This window comes from Columba livia, chromosome 1, assembly GCF_036013475.1.
Source record: "Columba livia isolate bColLiv1 breed racing homer chromosome 1, bColLiv1.pat.W.v2, whole genome shotgun sequence".
NCBI lineage: Eukaryota > Metazoa > Chordata > Aves > Columbiformes > Columbidae > Columba > Columba livia.
The window spans coordinates 8,645,856-8,668,589 of NC_088602.1; the positions used below are offsets into that span (position 1 = coordinate 8,645,856).

Genomic DNA, 22,734 nt, shown 5'->3' on the forward strand with positions numbered 1-22,734 from the left:
CAAGAAGTAAAAATGCTAAATGTCCCTATCCAATCTCCTGCTTCATAATACTTCCCAACATAATAATTTGAGATTTCTAAAACTGTGGTTTATTATGTCAGGTTATAGATCAGCAGCGTATGAGAAGACAGAAGTTATTCCAGAGGGACAGTAAAGGTTGAAAAGATTTGCAGAAGCTCATCCCAGGCTGTTGGTGCATACGAATTCATTTATCCTCAGGGAACCTTTCATTATACCTACACCTTCAGAGTATTTCAGAACGACTAACGGCATTTCCCTGTAGAGATACTTTGCTTTGGAACATTCTGTGTCTCCACATCTGAAAGAAAGACTGAAACTAGTACTAGAAAGTTTAGCTTTCTTCTTCTCATGAGAAAATTAATCACAGCTCATTGCAGAAGCATGTATCATTGTTTTTCCTGTCTATCATTTCATTTTCTAATGACATTAACTAGAGATTTGAGTACAAGTATTATAAAATCTCTCCAGTCATAAATATCCCCAGTAACTTCAGAAAAGCAAAAAGCAAGCAAAGAACAAAACCCACAGACCCAATACAGAATCAGACAGCATAGTACTGCAATATTCATTACTAATCATTAATATGTAAGAGGTTTGTATCCACTTTCTATTTAAAATATGCAGAGTTACTGTGATCTAAATACTATCTATGCTGGTACTGAAATTTCAATTATTTGGGAATTTTGGCACCTTTAGTAGATCACAGCTTTAAAACTTCACCTTACATAATTCTTGCCACTCATAAAATTCCTGCTTTTATCCTGTATCGAGTTCTTACTATGTTACTCCTATTGTTTTATGTTAGAGCCAAAAAGAGGAGCATGTTTTTATTCTCATTCTCTTCTATACACATTTCTTTCTTCGAGCCAGTACTAATTGAAAAAGCAGGTTTCCTGTCACCTAAACTATTATTTCTTATTCAGATCCCCTGTAAAGAATCAATCCCTGCAAATGAGCCAACATTAATTGTTGTAGTAGTAGTAGCAGTAGTATGAACCTTTCAGGAAAACTCCAGATGTTCATTCTTCCTTGTTAGATTTTAAGGTCTCTCAGGCAAGGACTGTCTGTTTTGATGTTATTTACAGCAACGAGGACACTCTTGGTAGTCAACTAAAAATCAGTGCTCTTGTGACATCTAATAAAATATGAAAGTGTCTAACTAGAAATGCTTATTCTTACCATCAGCTTATTCTCCACCGATGGAAAATCATATACTCTCTTCTGGAAACAATGGCACTTTAGAGTACAAGGCATCCCTGGCCCCTATCTCACCGGGAAGATACTCACCCATTCCAAAGCACATGCTTGTGGAGGACGACTACACCAGGTCAGACACTCCTCTTTATTTGTTAATTTTCATGACAATTGCAAAGGATGTAGGTAAAGCTCTTCAAATTGAATATGGCCTATAGTTCTTTTCACTTTTATTCAAGGGAAGATGAGTGGAAAGTGTTACAGGTATGAAGACAACTAAGAGAAACATCACACGTATGAATGCTGACATGAGGTCTGTGTTGTCTGGGTGCAACCCTGGACTAGTTCCTAAGCAACCCGGCTGGCACTACACAAAATGTTGTGCGTCTTAACATAGTGAGAAGCTCTCAGGATCAGTGACTCATCTGCCTCCCTGTATGGATGGGTGGAGGGACTGCGTGTGCGTTTGTACCTGTCTGTGACAGAACTCTCTGAAAGGTCCATTTTGTTTAGTTTAGTGAAAGCAAGGCTGAAATAGCTTGTAATTTCTCTGTGTACACACATTGAGAGATAAATGTCATGGAGAAAATACACTATGGGAAAATTAAAAAAAAAAAAAAAAAAGTACAAACTGGCTGAAAACATGGGAGCGAAACTGGGTAAAGTTTCTTAACCATTAGAGTAATCATGAAAGCGTTTTCTATGAGAGCACAGAGGTTAAAAGAAAACTGTTTATGCAATGGCACTTGGTGCCTTTATAAAATGGGTTATTTGGTGTGATTGTCAGCAAAATTACCCTGGAAGTTGCTTCTAATCCTTTTGTTTGTTTGTTTCTTTTTAATAATCCCAAAAGAATTGTGACTACTATGTGGAAGCATGGTAGCAGAATTGTATCTATGTGGTTGCTTTCCAGGTAGAAAATACACAGAGGAAAATGTCGAGAGGGTTCTTTTATGCATCGTATTAGAACCACACTGAATGTCACTGATGAGACAGTGTGTATTTATCTTTTTGTTTGAAGGCGCTGCCATTAACTTAGAAGATGATAGTTGTGAAGTTTGCAAAATGAGCTCTCATTATAACATCTAGTGCCACAGAAAATGAGAAATTCACTTTTTTTCTGTTCTTCAGTATTCATAAATTAATTGTGTTTAAAGCTAGGAGGGGTCTGTTCTGATTATCTAACCTGACCTATTGAAAAGAATCTCATCCACTTATGTATTCATCAACTTCATAACTTGCTCATTTGCATTTCGTTTTTCTCGTTGCATACGATTACGATCTCAAGCTGCTTAACTTGTTGGATCAGACAGATTCAGAGTAACTAAATCATGATACAGCATTTAATCAGGACATAAATTAATGGAAACCACACCTTAGTTCCCTGTCTTGGCTAAAAGAATTTCTCCTTTATTTTGATTGAGGATGCAGAGCTGACTTCTTCCCTTGAACTTATAAGATGTTCAATTAGGATACGTATTCTCCAAAGGATTCCAAGAAGTTACACATTTTAATTAACAGTTAAAACATTGATTTCATTAAATTGTTCATCAAGACTTCACCTGGGCCAATACTGTGCTCACAGTTTCTAAAATGCCTATATATAGGAAAAATGCCAATATAATATCTAGGTTACTATGATGTGGGGTTTGTGGATAAGCTTGTATTGCTGATATGTCTCCTTTTGTAATGAGATGTCAGCATCATTATTACTGAGAAACAATTGATAAAGTTTAAAAACAGAAAATAAATGCAACCTTAAAAGTAGATAATAGCTAAGGAGACTAAGAAGTCACAGAAAGTGAAGGAAGTAATCCTAAAAAAAGGAGAAAAGCTGCCCTGAAAATTAACAAGCCATTTAAACTGCTAGAAGACCTGTAAGGTAATGAAGAAGTATCCTTAGGCAGTCCTGTGTTTCTTTGTGTTCCATGTAGGTGATTTAAACTTTCTCATTACTCATATATATATATATATATATATATAAATATATATATAGTCACAGAAGAGAAGGCAGTAACAGTCCCAGCCCATTGGCTTGGTACGTATCCAGTAGAAACCATACCTGCTCAAAAACTATGCGGGATATATATTGAAAGTAATTAGTATGTCCTTTTTTGATATTTTTAGGAAGAAATATGTATTCCTATCCTTATACATTTAGTTTCTTCTTAAACAAGTTAATTTTGTTGGTTTCGCTCCTGACAATAAAACCAAATACTGACACAGTCCGGTTCTTGACTGAGGTATGCATGCCAACCTTCATTTTGTGCTATTTCAGGAAAAAATAAATGCCCAGAGAAGCTGTGAATATTCTATGAAATACTCCTGTGTTCTTCCTGTCAGGATTCCAGCATTAGTGAGCTGTCTAATGAAGGGCTGAATCCTAAAGTTTACTGTGACATTAGCACTATCCACAGGAGAGACCAACTCCACAAACGTGACCTTCTGTGGAATGTGCGTGGCACAGGCAGAAGTAAAGGTCTCAAGTAATAGGAGCAGACTCTGGATGCAACAGAGCAAACCAGATGAAAATCTCATCGTTCTAAACGAGCCTTTACCTTGACCTATTGAAAAGGAGGAGGCTATTATGGACTTTATATTACGTTAGTGATAATAATTTTATATGCTACATTGATACCCAGGGTACAAAAGCACAAAGGTAAAATAAATGTAGTTGTAAGAAAAATGCCACTTCTTGCCATTGCATTTCCTCACTGGCCATATATCATTCAGCACTGTCTGAGAGACACCCAAACAAGAGCTGCAGTTTCTCCTCTGACCACAATGACTAAGAAGCTCTGACCTTCAAAACCAAACCATTTAACCCTTGAATAATGCTGCACCAATTTTTCTTTAAATGTCCAGGTAGCTAATTATTGCCTGTTGGTTGAAATGGGACTATTGAAAATGCCAGACTCAATTCTCACAGCTCTAAGATGAGAATAGTGATTGTACCGTCTGTGCAATGCCATGGGATTTGCTGATGAGTCTGCTTTTAAAATAAGAAGATATTTAGAAAGTCTTTGTTGCTGATCAGTTTAGAAAGACTTTTGGGAAGCCGATTAGCATATTGATAATTCTAGTGAACCCCATAGATCCCTCAATTACAACATTTATAATTAAATTTCCTGATATATTTTTTTATAATTAAGATGATGGCCAACTTCTCCAGTGGTATCCATTAAAACTACCTGGTTCTTGCTATAATAGGTTTTCTGGGCTAATTTATGTGGTGGACACATAGGAAATTTATTACCCTTGAAGTCATAATATGACAGCACTTCTAGCAGATTTTCATTTGTGCCAGTGAAAAATATTTGCAACAGTAACTTCTCCACAGTAAGAGGATTTTGCAGTTTTATAGTTCTTTGTACATGTGATTTGAGTGAGGCTGAGACAAGCTTTCTTTTAATTTACTTGCTGTAATGAATCTGTTGGTAAAGTTTAAATGGTTGAACAGTCAACTTTGTCCACTTTCTCTTGTGTTTTCTGTTTTGTTTTGGGGGTTTTTTTGCTCCAGTTCTAAATTGTTCTTTATTGAAAAAAAAAATATATATATATATATATATATGTATGCATACACACATATATTTTAGTCTGATATTAATTCTCCTTCTGAATAAAAATCAATACAATTTTTACTTAATAAAACTTAGGGGAAAAATAACTTCATCTATGTACAAAGGACAGAAAAGTAAATTGCCTTTAGTCACAAGTTTTAATGAAGCTGGTTGTTGTCTTTAAATTAGTGAGCTTTTGTAAATTCTGTGTGTCATTGGTCCAAAACTCTGTTAGTAGTGGGCATAATTTACTTTTTGTTTTGTTGGATTCATTTTGAATTCACTTGTGATGAAAGCTTTGCCTTCTTGTATTTTTTATAAAGATTGGCACCTTCTAAAATTCAAATAGCACAGCTTCAGGTTAGTAGAATGTGGGTGCAAAAGTGGATAAAAGCTACACGGCAAGTAACTGTCAATGCAGTCATCATCATTCTGCAAGTAAGTCCTTATTTGTTTCAGTTTCTAGTAAGATTAAAGTGTTGTGCAGGCAATGTAGGAGATTCCTTGATTGCATTGGTGGCAATTTCCTGATGCTGCTAGAAGGGAGAAACAAGAATCATTCTCTGCTCGACCTGCTGCTTACGAAAAGGGAAGAACGAGTGGCAAACATGATGCTAAATAACAGCTGGGATCAGAGTGACCACAAGCCGGTTCGGTTCATGATTCAAAGGAAGTCCGAAAAGTCAGTCAGCAAGTTATGACTGTAGATTTCAGAAGAGCAGACTTCAGCCTTTTTGGAGAATTGCTAAGCAAAATCTCTTGGGATGCTGCCACAGAAACAGAGGGCCCATGAAAGATGGATGATTTCTAAATAAAACTTATTGAGAACTCAGAAATGAACCCCCCTGTTGATCAGGGAGGAGGGGGATTCAGCAGAAGTTGTTCTTGACTAAGCAAAGAACTTTCTGATGGCTTAAAGTGCAAGATGCAGACAGGCATTGCTTGACTGCTCAATGACAAAATCAGAAAGTAGATTGATTTGAGCTAAGACTTACAAGGGCCATAAAGGATAACAAAAAGTGATTCTGCAGGTGTGCTAGTTTCAAAAATGAAGGTAAAATTTGGTTAAGGGAAAAAAATGATGAATGGGGAAGACAATGTAATGACAGACAATATAAGAAAAGCTGACTTACTCAACATCATCTTTGCTGGGCATTTACGGGACCAGAAGGTAAATGGAACAGTCAGCATAGATTCATCAAAAGCAAATCATGTTCTTATCCAGCCTGGTTGTCTTTCCTGATGAAATGACTTGTCGCATGGATGAGGAGAGAGCAGTGACTGCCTTGTACTGGCCAGTGCCACAGCACAGGTGGTACCTCGAGCAGGAATGCCTCTTTGGTGGGTGAAAACACAGCTGACTCCAAAGAAATACCCGACCCACGCCAGAACTCCCACAGATGTGCATCTGGGGTTTGCTGTGGGGAACGTTGTGAATCCTCCTCTCCATGAGTTGCCCTGGGGAGTGGCTTCAAAGGTATTTCTCACACCTCTTCTGTGGGCAAGAGAAGCTGTAACACAGGGAGCACCCTTGAAACCTCCTCCAGCCTCTCATCCTAACACGAGGAAGTGTTGGATAAACACGTACAACTAATCAGTAGCTGGAAAGAAGATGTGATTTATAAAGGTTTGGAAACCTTTTGGATTATATGCTGTCACCTTCTCCCATCATAGCTACGCTCATTTGCGTGCAGTGGCAGACTTTGATAAGGCTTTTGACAGTTTCCAACAAGAATCTTGTTTGAAAGGTGAGGAAGAGTGGACTAAAATAAGCGTCTGGGTTGGGAACTGACTGAACCAGTAGACTCAAAGGGTAATGATCATCATTTGACATCTGTCAGGTGGTCAATGACGAGCAGAATAACTCAGAATAGCTTGGGCGCCAGTGAATAACTTCATCAATGACCTAGATCATGACACAGAGTGCACCCTCAGCAAATTCGCAGAGGATAACAAATTGAGGGGGAGTGGTTAACATGACAAATGGCAGAGTTGTGTTTCAGAGGGATCTAGATATACATGAGGACTGGGCCAGAGGAAACCTCACAAAGTTTAGTAAGAAGAAGTGTGCACCTCAGCTGGAACTTTTGTACGGGCCGTGAATCAAACATCTGAATTGCAGCTTCATTGAAAATGACCTGGACATCACAGCAGATGCCAGGCTGAACATGGACCCAGGAGTGTCCTCTCATTGCCAGTCAGGTAATCAGCATACTGGGCTATATTAGGGGAAGCATGGCCAGCAGAAAAAGATGAGTTATTTTCTGGAAGACTTTGACCAGTTTCTGTTCATTGACTTCAAGATGGATGTGAAAAAACAGGGGGTGGTACAACAGATTCTCAGAGTCCTAAATCACATGGAGATTGAAGGGATGTTGAGGGAACAGGGGCTTGTCTAATGTTGTGAAGAAGAGATTAAGGAACAATCTAAGAGCACCTTCTAAGTACTCAGTAGCAAAGATCATGAAACCAAACTCAATAGAGAAGGTTCAGTGGGTGCAGACATTGGCTAAGGATGTTCTGATTTCAATTTGAGAAGAAAAAAAAGAGACTGAGTGGGCAGAGTAGTGCTGGAGCAGGTTGCTTAGAAGCATTGTGAAATATCTGCCTCCATATTTCCAGCAACATTTAAATTACAATCTAAAAATCCCGTAGCTTTTAGTTGTTCATTCCTTCTGTCTTTAATGAACAACATGGACAAAAGATCAATAAAAATAAAGAACTACCATCTTGAGTTTTTAATTCTCTTTTAACTTCAGAAAATGGTTACATCACACTTCTGTTCTTTAGCTGATAAAAAATTCACTTTCACGTTTAACTCTGGCTAGATATTAAAGATTCATAGATGAAAAAGCTGTCTGAGTTATCTGTTTTGCTGTGAAAGGCATGTTTGATTTTTTTATACATGCATCTTTGAAAAATAACATTTTCTGGTTGAGGAGGAGGTGATGGGGATTGGAAGACAGAAAAAAGAACCATTAAGTTGAATTCTCAGAGGAATTTTTCCTTGTATTGAAAGTAGCATTCCTCAACTGTTTCTTGTCTACTTATATAAACTTGCTAGCTGAATTGAGGATATTTTATGGAAAGACCTTTAAATTGGTATTGATACACAGATTTGACTTTTCGGTATCAAAACATTACAACTAATGTTGTGGTTTATGTGTTATAGAACTATCAAAAACTGTTTTCTGACAAAGGTTTTGTGAAATGTAATGAGTCTTGAAAACTGTTCCTTTGTCCATTGACAAAATACTCTGTGTGTTTCAAAAGTGTCTGTTTGCTGAAAAGAGTTCACTGCATTTCCTGTTAGTTTTTTGGGGGGAACAGAAGTGAAACTCATGTTTCCCAGATGGAGAAGATCAAGTACTGTAGGTAGAGCTTTCAGATAGCAAATTTTATACCATGTTTTTGATCAGATGTTACTATATGAGTGAGGAGTAAAAGATACATAGAAGTACACTGATACAGTTATACAAATATAACAGGTAGTTATGAAGTCTCAACAATCATATCACCAGGCCTAATCCAAACTCAGCATGTCAATTATGCCTTAAAGACAATAAAGTATATGTAGTTATATAGGGTGGCTGATAATGCCTTTTATTTATTCTTCTTATTAAATCACTTTTAACTTTGGCAGACTAATTGTTCAAGTTATATTTCCATGCTCAGTTTTTGTCTGGGGCTGGATTTGTTCACCCAACGATAGAAAAGGTTGCATATTTGTTTCGCTTTGAATTTTAGTGTAAATTATATCTATTATTTTAAAAATAAATTCATTTAACCACTATTACCATTAAATTAAGTTGCATTTATTTTTAGCCATAGCAGCTTGGCCATTTAAGGGATGGAGGAAGAACTACATGGCTTAGTTCATGTTTTATTCTATGTTTAAAGTTGTGGTGATATTGTATTTTAATTGGTGGAATATTCTGTACATAGCTTCAGAGTGTTGAAATATGAAAGCTGATGAAGCTGAATCCACATAGTATTTCTACTGCATTTGTGAAAATCTTTCTAAATGCCAACATATATAAGTCTGTGGAAAAACTGCAATTCATTTATCTTCCAAACTGTGTTTAATATTTTTTTGCAGTAGAACACTTTGAGATTCCATACTCACACTATGGTGTATCAAAGCTTCTCACAATTTTGTAATATTGACTACATTATTTTAAAAAACCAGCATGATTGAGCACAAAGATTTTTCTCTCTACTTATTTCTTCCATTTCTTTCTGAAATAGAAACATAATCATGAGTGATTCTCTTCTGTGCTCAGAATGCCTGTTCCTGTTAGATTTGAACATTGAATAGATTGGAGAAACTGGGGGAGTGTATTTGTCAAGGAATTATGGTGAGATGGGGTGTGAAAATGAGGGAGAACTTGTCACTGGTTTTGTGAGAACGGAAATCACAAGAAGGGAACACTGGTATTTATTGGGTAAGAAAACTTGGATTTGGAGGAGGAATTTAGGACAGTGAAGAATGTGAAAAATGGGTGAAGAGGCATGAAGAAGCAGTGGAGAAAAATACCCTGGAGAAGAGCAGCAATGAATTCCAGGGCTGCTGAACCAGCAGCTCTGTCAGACAGTGAGACATGAGGTTTGGGATAATCAATAGTTGTGCAAGAAGAATCAGGCAAGGAACAGAGACAGAGGGCAGGTAGGAAAAGTTGCTGATAAGATGCTGGCAGGATCAGTCTACAATCGTTTCTCTCTAGAAAAGGGAGAAGAACCCAAGGTTTCTAGGGGTTGCATGACACACACATGATCCCACTGGGCAGTTTGTCGTGACCGTTCATCTGTGTAATGTTTGGAGGACGTTACTCCCCATTTCTCATAATGCAGAGTTCTCATGCTCTAGCTCATAAGTTGGCGGCCCTGATGATGATTATGTTGAATTGAATGTGGTGTCAAATAATAGGATTTCTTTCTTGGTTTAGTGTTTGATCAATCTCAGGAATTATTTAAAAAAAATATTAAAAGAACACTATTGAAGTTACACATTAAATGTTCAATTAAGAAAATTAAAAATTAAGTTTGCCTGCTAAATGTTAAATTGGACCCTCATTGAGGTACAGCAGTACAGTATTTATCTATACTATCATCTAAAAATATCTACTTGTAGAACACATGTCAACAGCTTTTTAGAAAAAAAAAAGTCAGAGATGTATTTCTTAGGTGTATCTTATTATTAATTCCCTTTAATAAAGCATTAAATTGCTAAATTACAAAGCAACCATTTTATATTCCATGTATTTCATGCACAAATTTTATCTTATACTAATTGTTAAACTTTACAAATGCATAATAATTGTCTACCTATTATAAGATTTCGTTTTGCTACCCCAAATTTATTTTAAATAATTAGTCTTGACTTGGGAGAATAATTTATGTTAAAGTAAAAATTCAGTTATTGTCAAGCCACCAGCTAATCTGTCATGTACTATCTGAGTAATCCACATGTATTTAAACAGTTCTGTCAGAGATCCTCAAATAATAGGGTTTGATTATTTCTAATACAGTCAGTGGAAGCTACTTAGTATTTAGCATTAAATATATATACATATATATATATATATATATATATATCAGAATTTGCATTGCTACTTAAATAGAGATTTCTGAAATGAGATAGTAGGATTGATAGTGATAACGTGCACAAAAATAGTAACATATAATAGTGCCCAGAGGAAAAAGATAACCCTAAATACATACTACATGTATCATGGACCCAGATTCTTAAAGCAGCTGTTACCACTTCAGAAAGATGCCTTGGGGTGATCATGGTTAGTTCTGTGACGTTGTCAGCTCAGTACTCAAGAGCAGTCAAAAAGTTAATTAAGAATGGAAATAGGATCTGATAGGACAGGAAAAGAGTGCAAAATATAGTGGTTTTCTGTAGGAATCTATGATGCAACCAGGTTTTAAATCCTACATGGAGGCAACTGGGAAAAGCCACAGAAGAGGGTGACAGAGCTGATTGGGGTGTAGCGCGGTTTCCAGGCAGAGCTTAATAACCAGTAATTCCAGTATAGATAAAAGATGTCAGAGGGAGATCAAACAGAGATCTGCAAAAGTACCTGTGACACAGAGAAGGCAACAAGCAACTATTATTAGCACTTTCTCACAACTCAGACCCAGGTAGTTTACAATATATTGCCAGGTCTAAAATTCAGAAAAACAGAAGGATTTTTTATTTAATGTTACCGTATGTTATCAGTGTGAAAGCAAGTAACAGGCTCGCAGTTCACAAAAGTAGAAGGTTTTGGTGTGTCAAGTGACGAGTTTGTGGGACTCATTGCCACAGCGCGTTGTGAAGCCTAAGAAAAGAAAAACATTCAAATACGGATGAGGATAAGTGCTGAAATTCATGGTGGATAGGCCTACTGACCACAATTTGCTTGGATTTAGTTTCTGGACTATATAGTCCTTAACTTGCTGGTTTTCAGCAGCTGAGAAGCAAAGGGCCATTCTTTACTGACCCAGTTTCCCAAAAAGTCACTGGAAGGGACTGGAGCATCTGGTCCGACAGTCTCACCATCGCTATGGGAAACTGTTTATTTCCCATTACCACAACAGAAAATAATTACTGACTTTTTATTTTTTTTCAAATTAAGCAGTAATTTCATTTTCTAATTCCTAATGGCTAAGAATAATGAGTGTAGAATTGGCGGTAGCATATTAAGAGTTCTAAATTATACTTATGCCTTCTTCTAGACCATTTCATTTGAAAACCCTTACTCTTCATTATTGTGCTAAAAATGTTGCCATGATCTTAAGCACTTGTTTTGCAGTTACAGAAAACTTTAAGGCTCATGAAAATAGCAGTTAATAATGGAAAAGCCAAGAAATCATTGATTGTAGAAGGGTTTCCAGAAAGAACTAGTGTAATGTACTTTTAGTATTCCAGCTCTTCACACCCCTTCTCTGTCTTTCATTTAGTTGAAATAAATATATCGTATGAGTGATTTGGTGTTATTTGAATTGCCAGCTCACAACCTATGAAATAAAAACAACTTTCAATTCTAAATGAACCTATTGCACAATAAGGTATGCGTCTCTCCCAGAAGATTATATAAAGAAGACACTAAAAGTCAAAAGACATATATATACAAATCACTGGTTACAAGAACTGGAAGAGTCTTATGTAATGAATTGCCATTGATTTTTTTAAATAGTGATGTACTTTTAAAGGCAGTTCATTTCACGCTTCCCAGAAACATTATGTTAGCAATAGGAATATATTAATTGTCTTTACAGAACTTGTGTACAATTAAAAATTGCTACTTAGGGAAAAAAAATGTTAGGAACTTGTAGAATTGTGAGATTTATTTTCTCTCAGATTAAATTTAGCATTTCCTGGCTGTAGCCATGCACATTCAATATGCTGGGAGAGCTTAGCTGGTTTCTTTCCAAATCATAAAAGGTTTTAAAATTTAAAAAAAATGAAACTGTTAACATTTAATGTCCTATGCTGGCAACTGAACCCTACCAAAGCGGATTCTGCAATAAAAAAAGAGTTACAATTAAATTGAGGACCTCGCACAATGCTGAGGAAAGAGTGGTTTTAATAATGCCATTTTCTTATAACTTCTGCTGTGCAAGAAAGCCAATCTGAAACAATAATTTAGTGAGGATCCAAACAAGGAAAAATAGGGACTATGAAGAGCTTTCTTTACACAGTTATGAAATAAATAAATAAAACTGGTGTCATATTGATCTTCTACCTCCCACTATTACTGTTAGCTTTTCTATCGGTCAGTTATACCTTTCTGTGGAAATCGTGCCTCATTGCAGTTAAGTCTATACTGATTAACAATTCCAGTTTTGTTGTTGTTGTTTGGTTTGGTTTGTGGGGTTGTTCTTTGTTTTGTGGGTTTTTTTTTGTTTTCTGCTTTGTTTTGTTTTGTGGTTGTTTTTCGTTTTGTTTTGGTTTAGCTAGAAAAGCAGTTTCTGACTATTCTGCTGTTCATAGTACCATTTAAAAGCTTGCCTTGTGGCGCTGAGTGACTTGGTGCTCTCTCCTGTGATTGAATTATCTACTCAAACAAACCTGTGCTACTACTTACATTTTCTGTTGCATTTCTTCTGCTGCGGTGTGCCTGATTCTCATCCTAACTTATTTATTGCTGTCCATCTAGACTTAGCAGCTGCTGCTCACATTTGTCACAGAGCTTGGTTTTTAGCTCACTGATAAAGAGAGAGAACTGTACTGGAGGTTTTTCACTAAATAAACATTTTAAAGACAGAAAGGGAGCACGTCTGTGAATTAAGAAGTTACAGCAGCAGTTAGTTATTTTTCAGAGTAGACCCATGTTAGATAATTGCTCAGTAATCCAAATTATCCAAGAAGCATACAGTAATATTCACATATTTGGCATTTTAAGGGGATTTTTGCATAAGTTGTTTTTTGTTTTTTTTTTTTTAAATGGAGATAATGGACAAAATAAGTTCCATAACATAGTTCTTTGTTCTTCCTTATGTTAAAAAATTACAGAAAATGCTTCATATTTATTTTAAATAAGACAAACCTCTGGAGCCATACCTGCTGTATCTGAAAGTGATCTGATTGCAAATAAACTACAGTAAATCAGTTCTTAAGTAATATATATCTAGTTATATATATCTATATAACTTCTGTTACTGCATGCTAAATGGCCTGCTACATGTTTTTAAATTCATTTGGACAATTAATGTGTCATAAAATAAGGCCTCAATGTTTATATTCAGTCTGTCTCTAAATTATTTTGCAAGAAATGTTGAGCTGACCTTGACTGTATTTTTTCAGAATGGCACCTTAGAAACTTTTTCTAATTAGCAGTCTTTTACATTCTCCTTACCCCATGCTTTGAGAGAAGAATCACAGAACCAACTGGATTGGAAAAGACCTCAGAGATCATCGAGTCCAACCCTTGGTCCAACTCCAGTCCATTGACTAGATCATGGCACTAAACACCATGTCCAATCTCAGTTTAAAAACCTTCAGGGCCGGTGAGTCCAGCACCTCCCTGGGCAGCCATTCCAATGCCTGACCACTCTCTCTGCAAAGAATTGCTTTCTAATATCCAGCCTAAATTTCCCCTGGCAGAGTTTAAGCCCATGCCCCCTTGTCCTATTGGTAACTGAGACAACCTGTCTCTGTCATAGCACTAGAGACGAAGATATGCCAGACAGGATTTACCAAGTGGGCTGATGCCATCAGAGAGAAGTTCCTTCTTCTTCCAGTGAAGAGAAATATAAATAACAAGAGAAAATACTGCATTAGAAGAATCATTTATTGAAGCTGGGTGGTCTTACTAATTCTATTTTTTTTTTAATATAGTTCGGGATTTTTTTCTTCCAAAGTAGGCAGGCACAATTGTAGATAAGTACCAGTTTGCCATAGAGAAGGTGAGAAGTCACAAGGACATTTGAAGATAGTCTGTTGCAGCAAGTATCTCATATTATTTTTAAGGATTTCTGGCCTACATGAAACACAGTTTGTATGAGTAGGACAGTCATCTGCCCAGTACAGTTTAATCCTTCTTCTCCTCTCCATTTTCCATCCCAACTTTCAATTATTTTTGTACTATTTAATTGATATTTACTAACTCAAACTGAGAGATAAAATAACTTTATACTGATCTGAGCTGCACCCCTGATGTCATGTACTGCTTATTTTTCAAGTTCTGGCTTTTCTGTGCCAATGAAATGTGCAGCCAGGGCCCAGCTATGCAATTGGCAGAAATGGCTTATACATCTGAGTAGTTAGAAGGTGTCTAAAAAAACAACTCAGTCCATCATCTTAATGACCTCAAAGAATGGCATCTGATGGTAAACAGGTGGCTATGCTGATCTCAGACCAGTTCATAGGCCTTACGAGAAGTGCACTCATAACTGGAATTAGCTGATACATAAATCCTATTCTAAGTATAGAGTCCAAACATTAAAAAGATAAAAAAAATTTAATTCCTTTTCTTAATCTTAAGACACTTCTGCTTGTCTCAGTTACAGAGTGTGTGTTGTTAGCTAGCTCACAGTGTCACTTTTATAATACTAACGAATAGAGGACTTTAGGCAGTGACTTCAGAAAGGATTGTTCCAATTTTCTGTTATTTTGCCATCCAGCAAGACTAAAATGAGTGAGAAATACTGAATGTTTTGCAATTTGCTGGGCTTTGCAAGATGTTTTGTTAGGGCTTTGTGTTTATACTTGAAGGACTAGTCTCCATACCTAGGTAGATGCTAAATGTTTACTTTCATTTTTCTTTTGGAAGCGGGTTGTATACCTCAATTAACACATCAATCCCTTGTGTCTGTTCATCTCTGTGGCATGACGTGTGTCTTGGCACAAGGTTGGATGGCCAGTCATTGATGTCTTGGTATAGTTTGAGCATTCACAATATATCCAAAGGGTGGCAGCACTCATGTTATCTACCACTCAGAGGAGATGAGAAACTTGAATATAGAAGTTAGCAAGTCGATTATGGACTGGTTAGAGTTCTAAGCCATGCGAAATCTACAGTTTGTATTCGTCTTCCTTCACTGGGGAAGTATTTCTTCAATTTTCACAGAAGATATCATTCATATTTTATATTTGTACTTGTTTTTTAGTATATTACCTAAGAGTGACTGTTGAGAGAATAAAAGGCAGTATTGGTCTAAAATACAATAATAGAAGTGGTTTGTTTGGGGTTTGTTTTGTTTTCTCCTCTGGATTTTTAGTATTAGGAGCAGCAATTGATTTGGTAAATAAATTATTAAATCCACTCCTCTGAAACAAATGTGAAATGTACTGAGAAAAAACAGAATTTCTACCTTAAATATTTGTAAAACAATTGTACAAAATCCTTGACAGAATGCTTTGTAACCAAATGAGTGACAGCTTTGCTCTTTTGATATAGGGTAATCTTAATTGCCTTTTTTTTAACAGTAACATTTTCACTGGGAAACTCGAGCACAGAGAGCTCTCAAATCCTATGTCAGATTGCTATGAATAGTGTTGGCATTGAGTGAGACTGATTTTTAAGTAAAGCAGCTATTCCTTTTCCCCTAAAGGACAAAACCGGGAGCTAATAACACAGGAAAATTTGTTCTTTGTATCTGTCAGGGCACCCACAACCGTAACAAACTCTGGTACGTGTGAAACTCACCACAAAAAAAACACATAGGAGGCACGGTGCAGCCAGAAAAATGAACAGAGTTCATTAACTGCTTGGCCTCTTGATATTTCCAGGCTTCTGAAATAGGATTTTCATCCAGTTAACACTGTATTGCTGTGATTAGAAACAGTGGCAGACCCTGGGCCTTCTGGCAGAAGCGTTGGATATGGCGGCAGTTGAGCCTTGGCAACTTGTAGAGCAGAAACTGGGAAATTATGAGTCAAGCTGCATTCTGCCATTAGGCCCGGAGGTATCTGCCGGGGCCAACACAGTTGCTGGAGAAGCTGCATGACGGGAAATGTACTATATGTGGTGCATTGCTTTGAAAACTGTTTGCTGGTTGTCTCCTGTGGATCGTGGCTGGTTGGTACCAAAAGCTGCATCCCCTTCTCCCCTCTCCCCAAGCGGCTCCATCGGAGGCTCATGGTAAGTATTGACTCTGCCAAGCGGTTGGCCTCTGGGCAGCAGGACAGAAGTGCTGGGTGACCTCTCAGTCTGTTTTCGGATCTTATTCTTCATATCTACCTTCACAGACTGCTGTCTGTAATTTGGAGCAGTACTGCAAGTCGATTGAAGTAGCCTTGTCAACAAGGTTAACTGGTTGAGACGTGGTCTGCATAATCAGATTTTGAAGGCTGAATCTGAAAAGAGAGCAAAGAACTCTTGAGATTTAATCAATTGCCTGCCAAAGAGATTAATTTCTCACGAAAATGGTCATTGTCAGTGTTATTATAGGATATAGCACATTTTTACCACAGCTCTACTTGCAAAACCCCAGCTCATTGGAGCAGGAGAATGTTGTATTAAAAATGGGTATGTACTTCATCTTTATCTTAAGTTGATGGGTAAATACTCTCTCTTTCAGGTAATAAACATCATAGTTTCTTTTATGCAATGCTCAAAATTAAGGTCACAGAAAGTAACATTGTTAGATTTAAAAAAAAAAAGCAAGCAGAGTATGTGGGAAGATTTACCACTGAAGTTCAGAGATAAGATATTCCCTTTCACGACCACACTTCCCATCAGCCAGTTTTATGACCCACTTATATTATGTATATCTTTATATGCAGTTGCTTGTATGCCGTGATACTGTGTTCTCAAATTGTAATGTTTCCTTTAGCAGCACGCTTGACTTGTCAGAAAAGCCCTGCTGAAAAGGTCGTGACAGATTTGCTGTGCATGCTTTTGAAATGATTGCTGTGTTTTCTCGATACTCTCGGCCACTAATGCACACCTGATCTTTTACTCTTGTCTCTGTATCACCAGGCCTCCTGAACCTGTTTACAGCACTGTGAACAAACTGTGTGATAAACCACCTTCTCCTAGGCACTATTCCCCTGTCGAGTGTGACAAAAGCTTCCTCCTTACAGCTCCCTATCCCCACTACCACGTAGGCCTGCTCCCTGACTCTGAGATCACCAGGTACTGCATGCGCTTCTTCCTCACCTCCTTCTTTAGTGCATGAACATCGCTAGATTTATTGCTTAGTTTGCGGCTTCACCACAGATATTTTTTTCTACAGCTCGCGCTTGTTTTTAACCATGCTTTCACATCTGCACCACTGGAGGATGTATGCTGCCTCGGTATATAATTTTGGTCATCCAAAATCCAGTGATGAATACAGGCAATGTTTTGATCCATTGGAATGGTGCTCTAAAATAGGTTACTTGTTACCTATTACATTTTACAACTGAATTCAGTGTTCGTTTTTCTCTACGAAAAGTGGCTAAGACTTCACTGAAATGCTGTAGTAATTGGATTTGATTCAGTCATTTTATTTCTGTGCTGTGAATACTTTGTTCACTGAGCGTCTTTGGGTTTACAGGGTGGCTGCCTAAGCCATTCAGAAGAAATTAAGCAAAAAATAATCACCTCTCTCACCAGGTCATGGTTGAGAGTACATTTAAAATTTAGTATTCTCTAGGCCAACTCTAAGAGGACTCTTAGCAAAATCTGAAGTTAAGAACATTTTCATAACTTAAGTAATGGAACACCTTGCTACAAAATATAGTCAGCGATTGCCTCCTGAGAAATATGTAATAGATAAAAACATACTGTTCAAAACTGTATTCTAGTATAACCCACCTATTTTTCTATGTTCTACTAGGATAGTAGTAAACTACTTGCAAACGAGACATGGGAGACAGAGGAAGAGTTAGGCAGAAGTTTTCAAGAAGGTGTTGAATGCTTCCTTTGTCAGGAAAAAAACTCTCATCTATATTCTCTGGTAGCAGAAAAATAATTGTATTTGGAGCTTAGATCATAGAGACTTCCCACAGAAAACATTTTTCAAAGAAAAGTGTAATGTAGGAAGAGGAGAGCAGAGATGTGTAAGTAGAAAGTATAATGGTAAATTAATTTAAGATATAATAACAGGAAACAAACCCAAGGGATTATAAAAACAGCTGTGAAAGTCATTGCAGTATATGAAATGGAAGCTAAATTTAAAAAATCGTAAGACAAATACTAGTAAAAAGTGCAACAGATGTGGTAAGACCATGCAGAAGTTGTCAGTTTATTAGAATGTAAATTGTGTAGCTTCTAGAATTTGTAAAAATATGCTTAGTCACTGGACAAAGTGATTAGTCCAGCTGTTTAGGCCAATGCAAATATAGGTGAATGACATTGATAAGGGCAATGTTTTATAACAGTATTAATAACTCTAGAAGAGTGTCAAGCACTAACCAATCTATCCACAATATTTACATTTCTCTGCAAATATTACCTTAAAGGAAATAACTAGCCAAAAGTTAGACTGCAGGTCTCTAGGTAGAGAGTACGTGTGAGTAATTTATCTATTAAGCATCTCAGTGTTTCTGTGTGTTTAGAAACCGACAGCAGAAGAGATCATTATAAAAAGGCTTACTTTTAAAATGGTCCCTTTAGAAAGGAAAGGACCAATTTGAACTACAAAGTTGAAAAAGTGAGTTCTAGGGGGATTTGGGGCCATGGAGAATGTGTATTGGGAGCACTAAGAATTAGACTGTGAGTTGCTAAACAGAGGTGCAATTCATTGCTAAGTGGTTCATCTCTATAGACACAACTGTCAGGACTATGGGAATAGATGGGGGAAAAAGAGTGAATCTGTTAAGGTTTCCTGCACACCAGATAGTCAGTGAACCTCTGGAGAGCTCATAGAACTAGGCCATTTTGCCAGGTGAAGGTATAATTCTCTACATCCTTTTGCTTTGTTGTGTGATTGATTGATTGATTGATTGATTGAATATTTGCTCATCGAACATTTCATGACCTGACATGAGGACATAAAAAGCTGGGTTTTGTTTTACTGAGAACAATTCTCTTCAAGAACAAGGTTTCATTTATCTTCATTCCACTTTGGTGTAAGAGTAAGCTCTAGTCCCTGCATATTTGATCAGTTTGTTTATTTCAACAGTCCAACAAAAACTGCAAAAAGAACATGAAAGATGAGAAAAGACACAATTCATGGTTAAATGATCTGCACTATGTGCTGCTACATGCTGTGGCAGGGGGAACTGATTGCTAGAATTTAGACTTCCTTCCCACTGTGAAATAACATTCAGCTGGAAAAATGACAGTTTTCGATGTTCTCAAATACTGTCATCTTTTCCACAGGACTCTTTGAATAGTTGGCTGTGGAGTAAGACTTTTGAAATAATATTTCACCAAATGCCTTTGGTGAGGAAAGCGACAGCTTTACAACGCGTACCATGGTCTGATTTCCAAAAGGACTGGTATTCACAGTTGGAGAACAAATTTTAGAAAATTACTAATTGCATTTTAGCCCTAATCCAAGTGGCTATTTTTGCAGAAGTGTTCACTGTACGCAGTCCTGTATTTCACAAAGTGATGTGTCCCAGGACTGTACTGTGTTGATTTTTCAGACAAATCAATCCATAAAAAGTCCTTGTTTTAAATCCACAGCTGTGATACCACCACCTGTTTTGGAAGTTGTACTACAAAACAATCTCCCGAATATTGACCAGCTATTTTGAAAGATCTCAATTTACTTACCTGAATTCGTCCTCTACATTATACACTTCCATGGTATCCAGTCACATATAAAAAGAAGGTGAAGACAGGGAATTGAGTTCTTCCCTGTCCTTCTAGAAAGAGTTTTTCACCAGAATTTGTCAGCCTCAGTTTTGGGGAGGAAGGGACAGGGATTATTTGCTGGTTTTGGTAACTGTTGTCATTGTTGTACCTCAGTGCTGCAGTACTGAGACTCTGCTGCCGAACTGCAAGACATTTGGTTTGACAAATAACTCTTCCAGAGGAAGAGGAATGTGATGCCATTTTCTCCCAATTGAAATGCTTGTAAGCCAGCCAACGCCTTTCAAATTGCTGCTCCAGATAATTTGTCAGCTACTACTCAGATGATTGTTTTTTCAAGGCTCATTAACTTAATAAGCAAAGAGAATTCATAGGCTAAAACCTAATGAATTCAAGTTTATAACCCTCACTTTTATAGTGGCCTGTGTTAGCTCCTCGGAGATCTGGAGATCTAGAATTATATACTCCCATTTTAGGATAAAAGTAATTCATTTTTTGACTGTTCATGTGAATTGATATTAGCACGGCTATGTCAACATGCAACAGCTGAAAATCTGGCCCATCGAAGGCAGGGATAGAGAGAATTTTGGAGTAGTAAGTTTTCCTTTGAGAACACCACATGGGAACAGGGGTAGGGTATTCATGTTCTGGCCTCTGTCATTATTGACAATTATGTGTACAATTTGAAGACTATTGGCATTGAAAGAAAATCACAGCTCTTTCTACAAACATGAGACTTTGTTTCTGCATTATGTAACACAAAACGTTGTTTTTCTCAGTCTTTGTCATTACATTAAACACTACATGGACACACTCACAAAATGCTTCAGTTTTGCCCAGAACTCAATTCCCTGTCTTCACCAAAATCTTTTGGGCACTCTAGCTGCCAGCACAGTTTTAGCTAAAAGGAAGCCCTGATATTGTTGGTTTGTGTGATTTTATTTTTTTTTTTAAATGAATATTTTCTTTTCTCTTAAGCCTTTGATTATGTGATTGCATCAATATTTTTTGATTACATGTAAGAGAAGGAACTGTAGGTAGAGTTTCAAGCCTTGTAGTCATGGGAGAAAAGCTGGGAAACATGACTCCTCCCAAGAAAATTTTAAAAAAGTTAAAATTTTGTTCATCTTAAGTTTAGCAGATCTTCATTGTGGTCCTTGGGTGCCTTGTTTGAAAGTATTTGGCTTGCTTTTTAAATCAAGATTAGTTTCTTGGAGCCATCCTCAGTTCTGGCTGACACTGTGATCTGGAGTCTTAGTCAAGGTAGTTAACGATATTGTGCTTTGTTTTCCAAGTCTGTGAAAGAGGTTTAACAATGATCTCATAGGGCTTCTTCAAAAACTGATTCAATCAGAGACAATAGTATCCTATCCCTAATGGCAATTTGTGTTATTATTTAATAACCTGAAAATGATTTTAAGGTATTTCAATTAGATTAATGACATGAGTTTTTGGGACAACCATTACTTTCTCACCAATGGGGATTAGGGAGAGAAGAACATATTGGCACAGAGCTCTAGAGCAATGTCTTTGGCAGAAAACAGTGCACTGTTTGCATAGGTATTCAAGGGTAATGGAGCGTTGTATGACTCTATATTGGGGTTGGGACTGTTCAGCCTGGAGAAGAGAAGGCTCTGGGGAGACATTATTGTGGCCTTTCGGTACTTAAAAGGGGCCTGTAAGAAAGATGGGGACAGACTTTTTAGCAGGATCTGTTGTGATAGGATAAGGGGTGATAGATTTAAACTAGAGATAGGGATTCAGATTAAACATGAGGAGAAATTTTTTACAATGAGGGTGTTGCAACCCTGTCCCAGGTTGCCCAGAGAGGTGGTGGATGCCCCATCCCTGGAGACATCCCAGGCCAGGCTGGACGGGGCTCTGAGCAACCTGATCTGGGTGAAGATGTCCCTGCTCATGGCAGGGGTGGCACTGGATGAGCTTTGAAGGTCCCTTCCAATACAAACTGTTCTATGATTCTAAAGAGCTACACAAAAAAAAAGTGTTGCTGAAATGTATGGAGAACATAAGGGTAAGGAGCCCTATAACATCCAGAATCTTAATTATTGATGTAGGAGGCTAATGACAATGTGTGGCTGAATTCCTCACTACCCTCAGACTCATGTATGTCTGCAATGCAAATGCTGCTGCTTGTGGTCACCTCACTGGAGCTGAGGGATCCCTGGGATCCCTCCATCCACCATGAAGGGGCAACTGAGAAGATGCTGGTCACTCTTCACTGATCCTAGCTGGAGATGTGACTGGTGGGACTCTCTGGTAGTCATTGCTATAGTGTCCTTTCTCATTTGTTAATATCTGTGCAGCCTTATTCTTCACAAATCTGCTGGGAACAAGCTTATTGTCAATGTGATGCCTGTAATGGTACTTGTATGTGGCTGCCTTCCAGGGAGGCTCTTGTCATCTTTATTGAAATTCACATTTTACGGGAGTACTAGTCCCTGTTTCAGTCCCATGTGTTTAATATAGGAATTATACCTCCCAAAACACATCTAGCCATATTTTGAGGTTTTTTTGAAGTGCCTGGCAACCTGAAAATGGGACCTATCAAACAAGCAGTAAAAAGCAATGATATTATGAAACTGAGTCTTCAACTTGCCCCACATATACACAACCATCTTTCTTGAATTTAAAATGAGCTTTTACTGATTAGTTGTATTCATTTACTTATTTTTTGTGAAAATTTCCAATAATTGCAGAATTGGAAATTAGTCTGTTTTGTGCAAATGGGTCTAAATACTTAAATATTTAAAATCAGATCT

General features: G+C 37.3%; 1 protein-coding gene across 36 annotated transcripts in view; it reads left to right on the top strand.

Moving 5' to 3' along the window:
* DLG2 (discs large MAGUK scaffold protein 2) overlaps window positions 1-22,734 on the top strand; it is a 1,055,145-nt gene that overhangs the window by 764,136 nt on the left and 268,275 nt on the right. For 30 of the 36 annotated variants that reach the window (XM_065049757.1, XM_065049758.1, XM_065049759.1 and 27 more), the window contains 2 exons: window positions 1,207-1,348; window positions 17,189-17,344. In XM_065049757.1, coding sequence (XP_064905829.1) covers window positions 1,207-1,348; window positions 17,189-17,344 — 298 coding nt within the window. Of the gene's footprint in view, window positions 1-1,206; window positions 1,349-6,805; window positions 6,978-17,188; window positions 17,345-22,734 lie in introns of those variants that run through there. The other 6 variants (XM_065049765.1, XM_065049766.1, XM_065049782.1 and 3 more) reach the window with 2 other exon arrangements.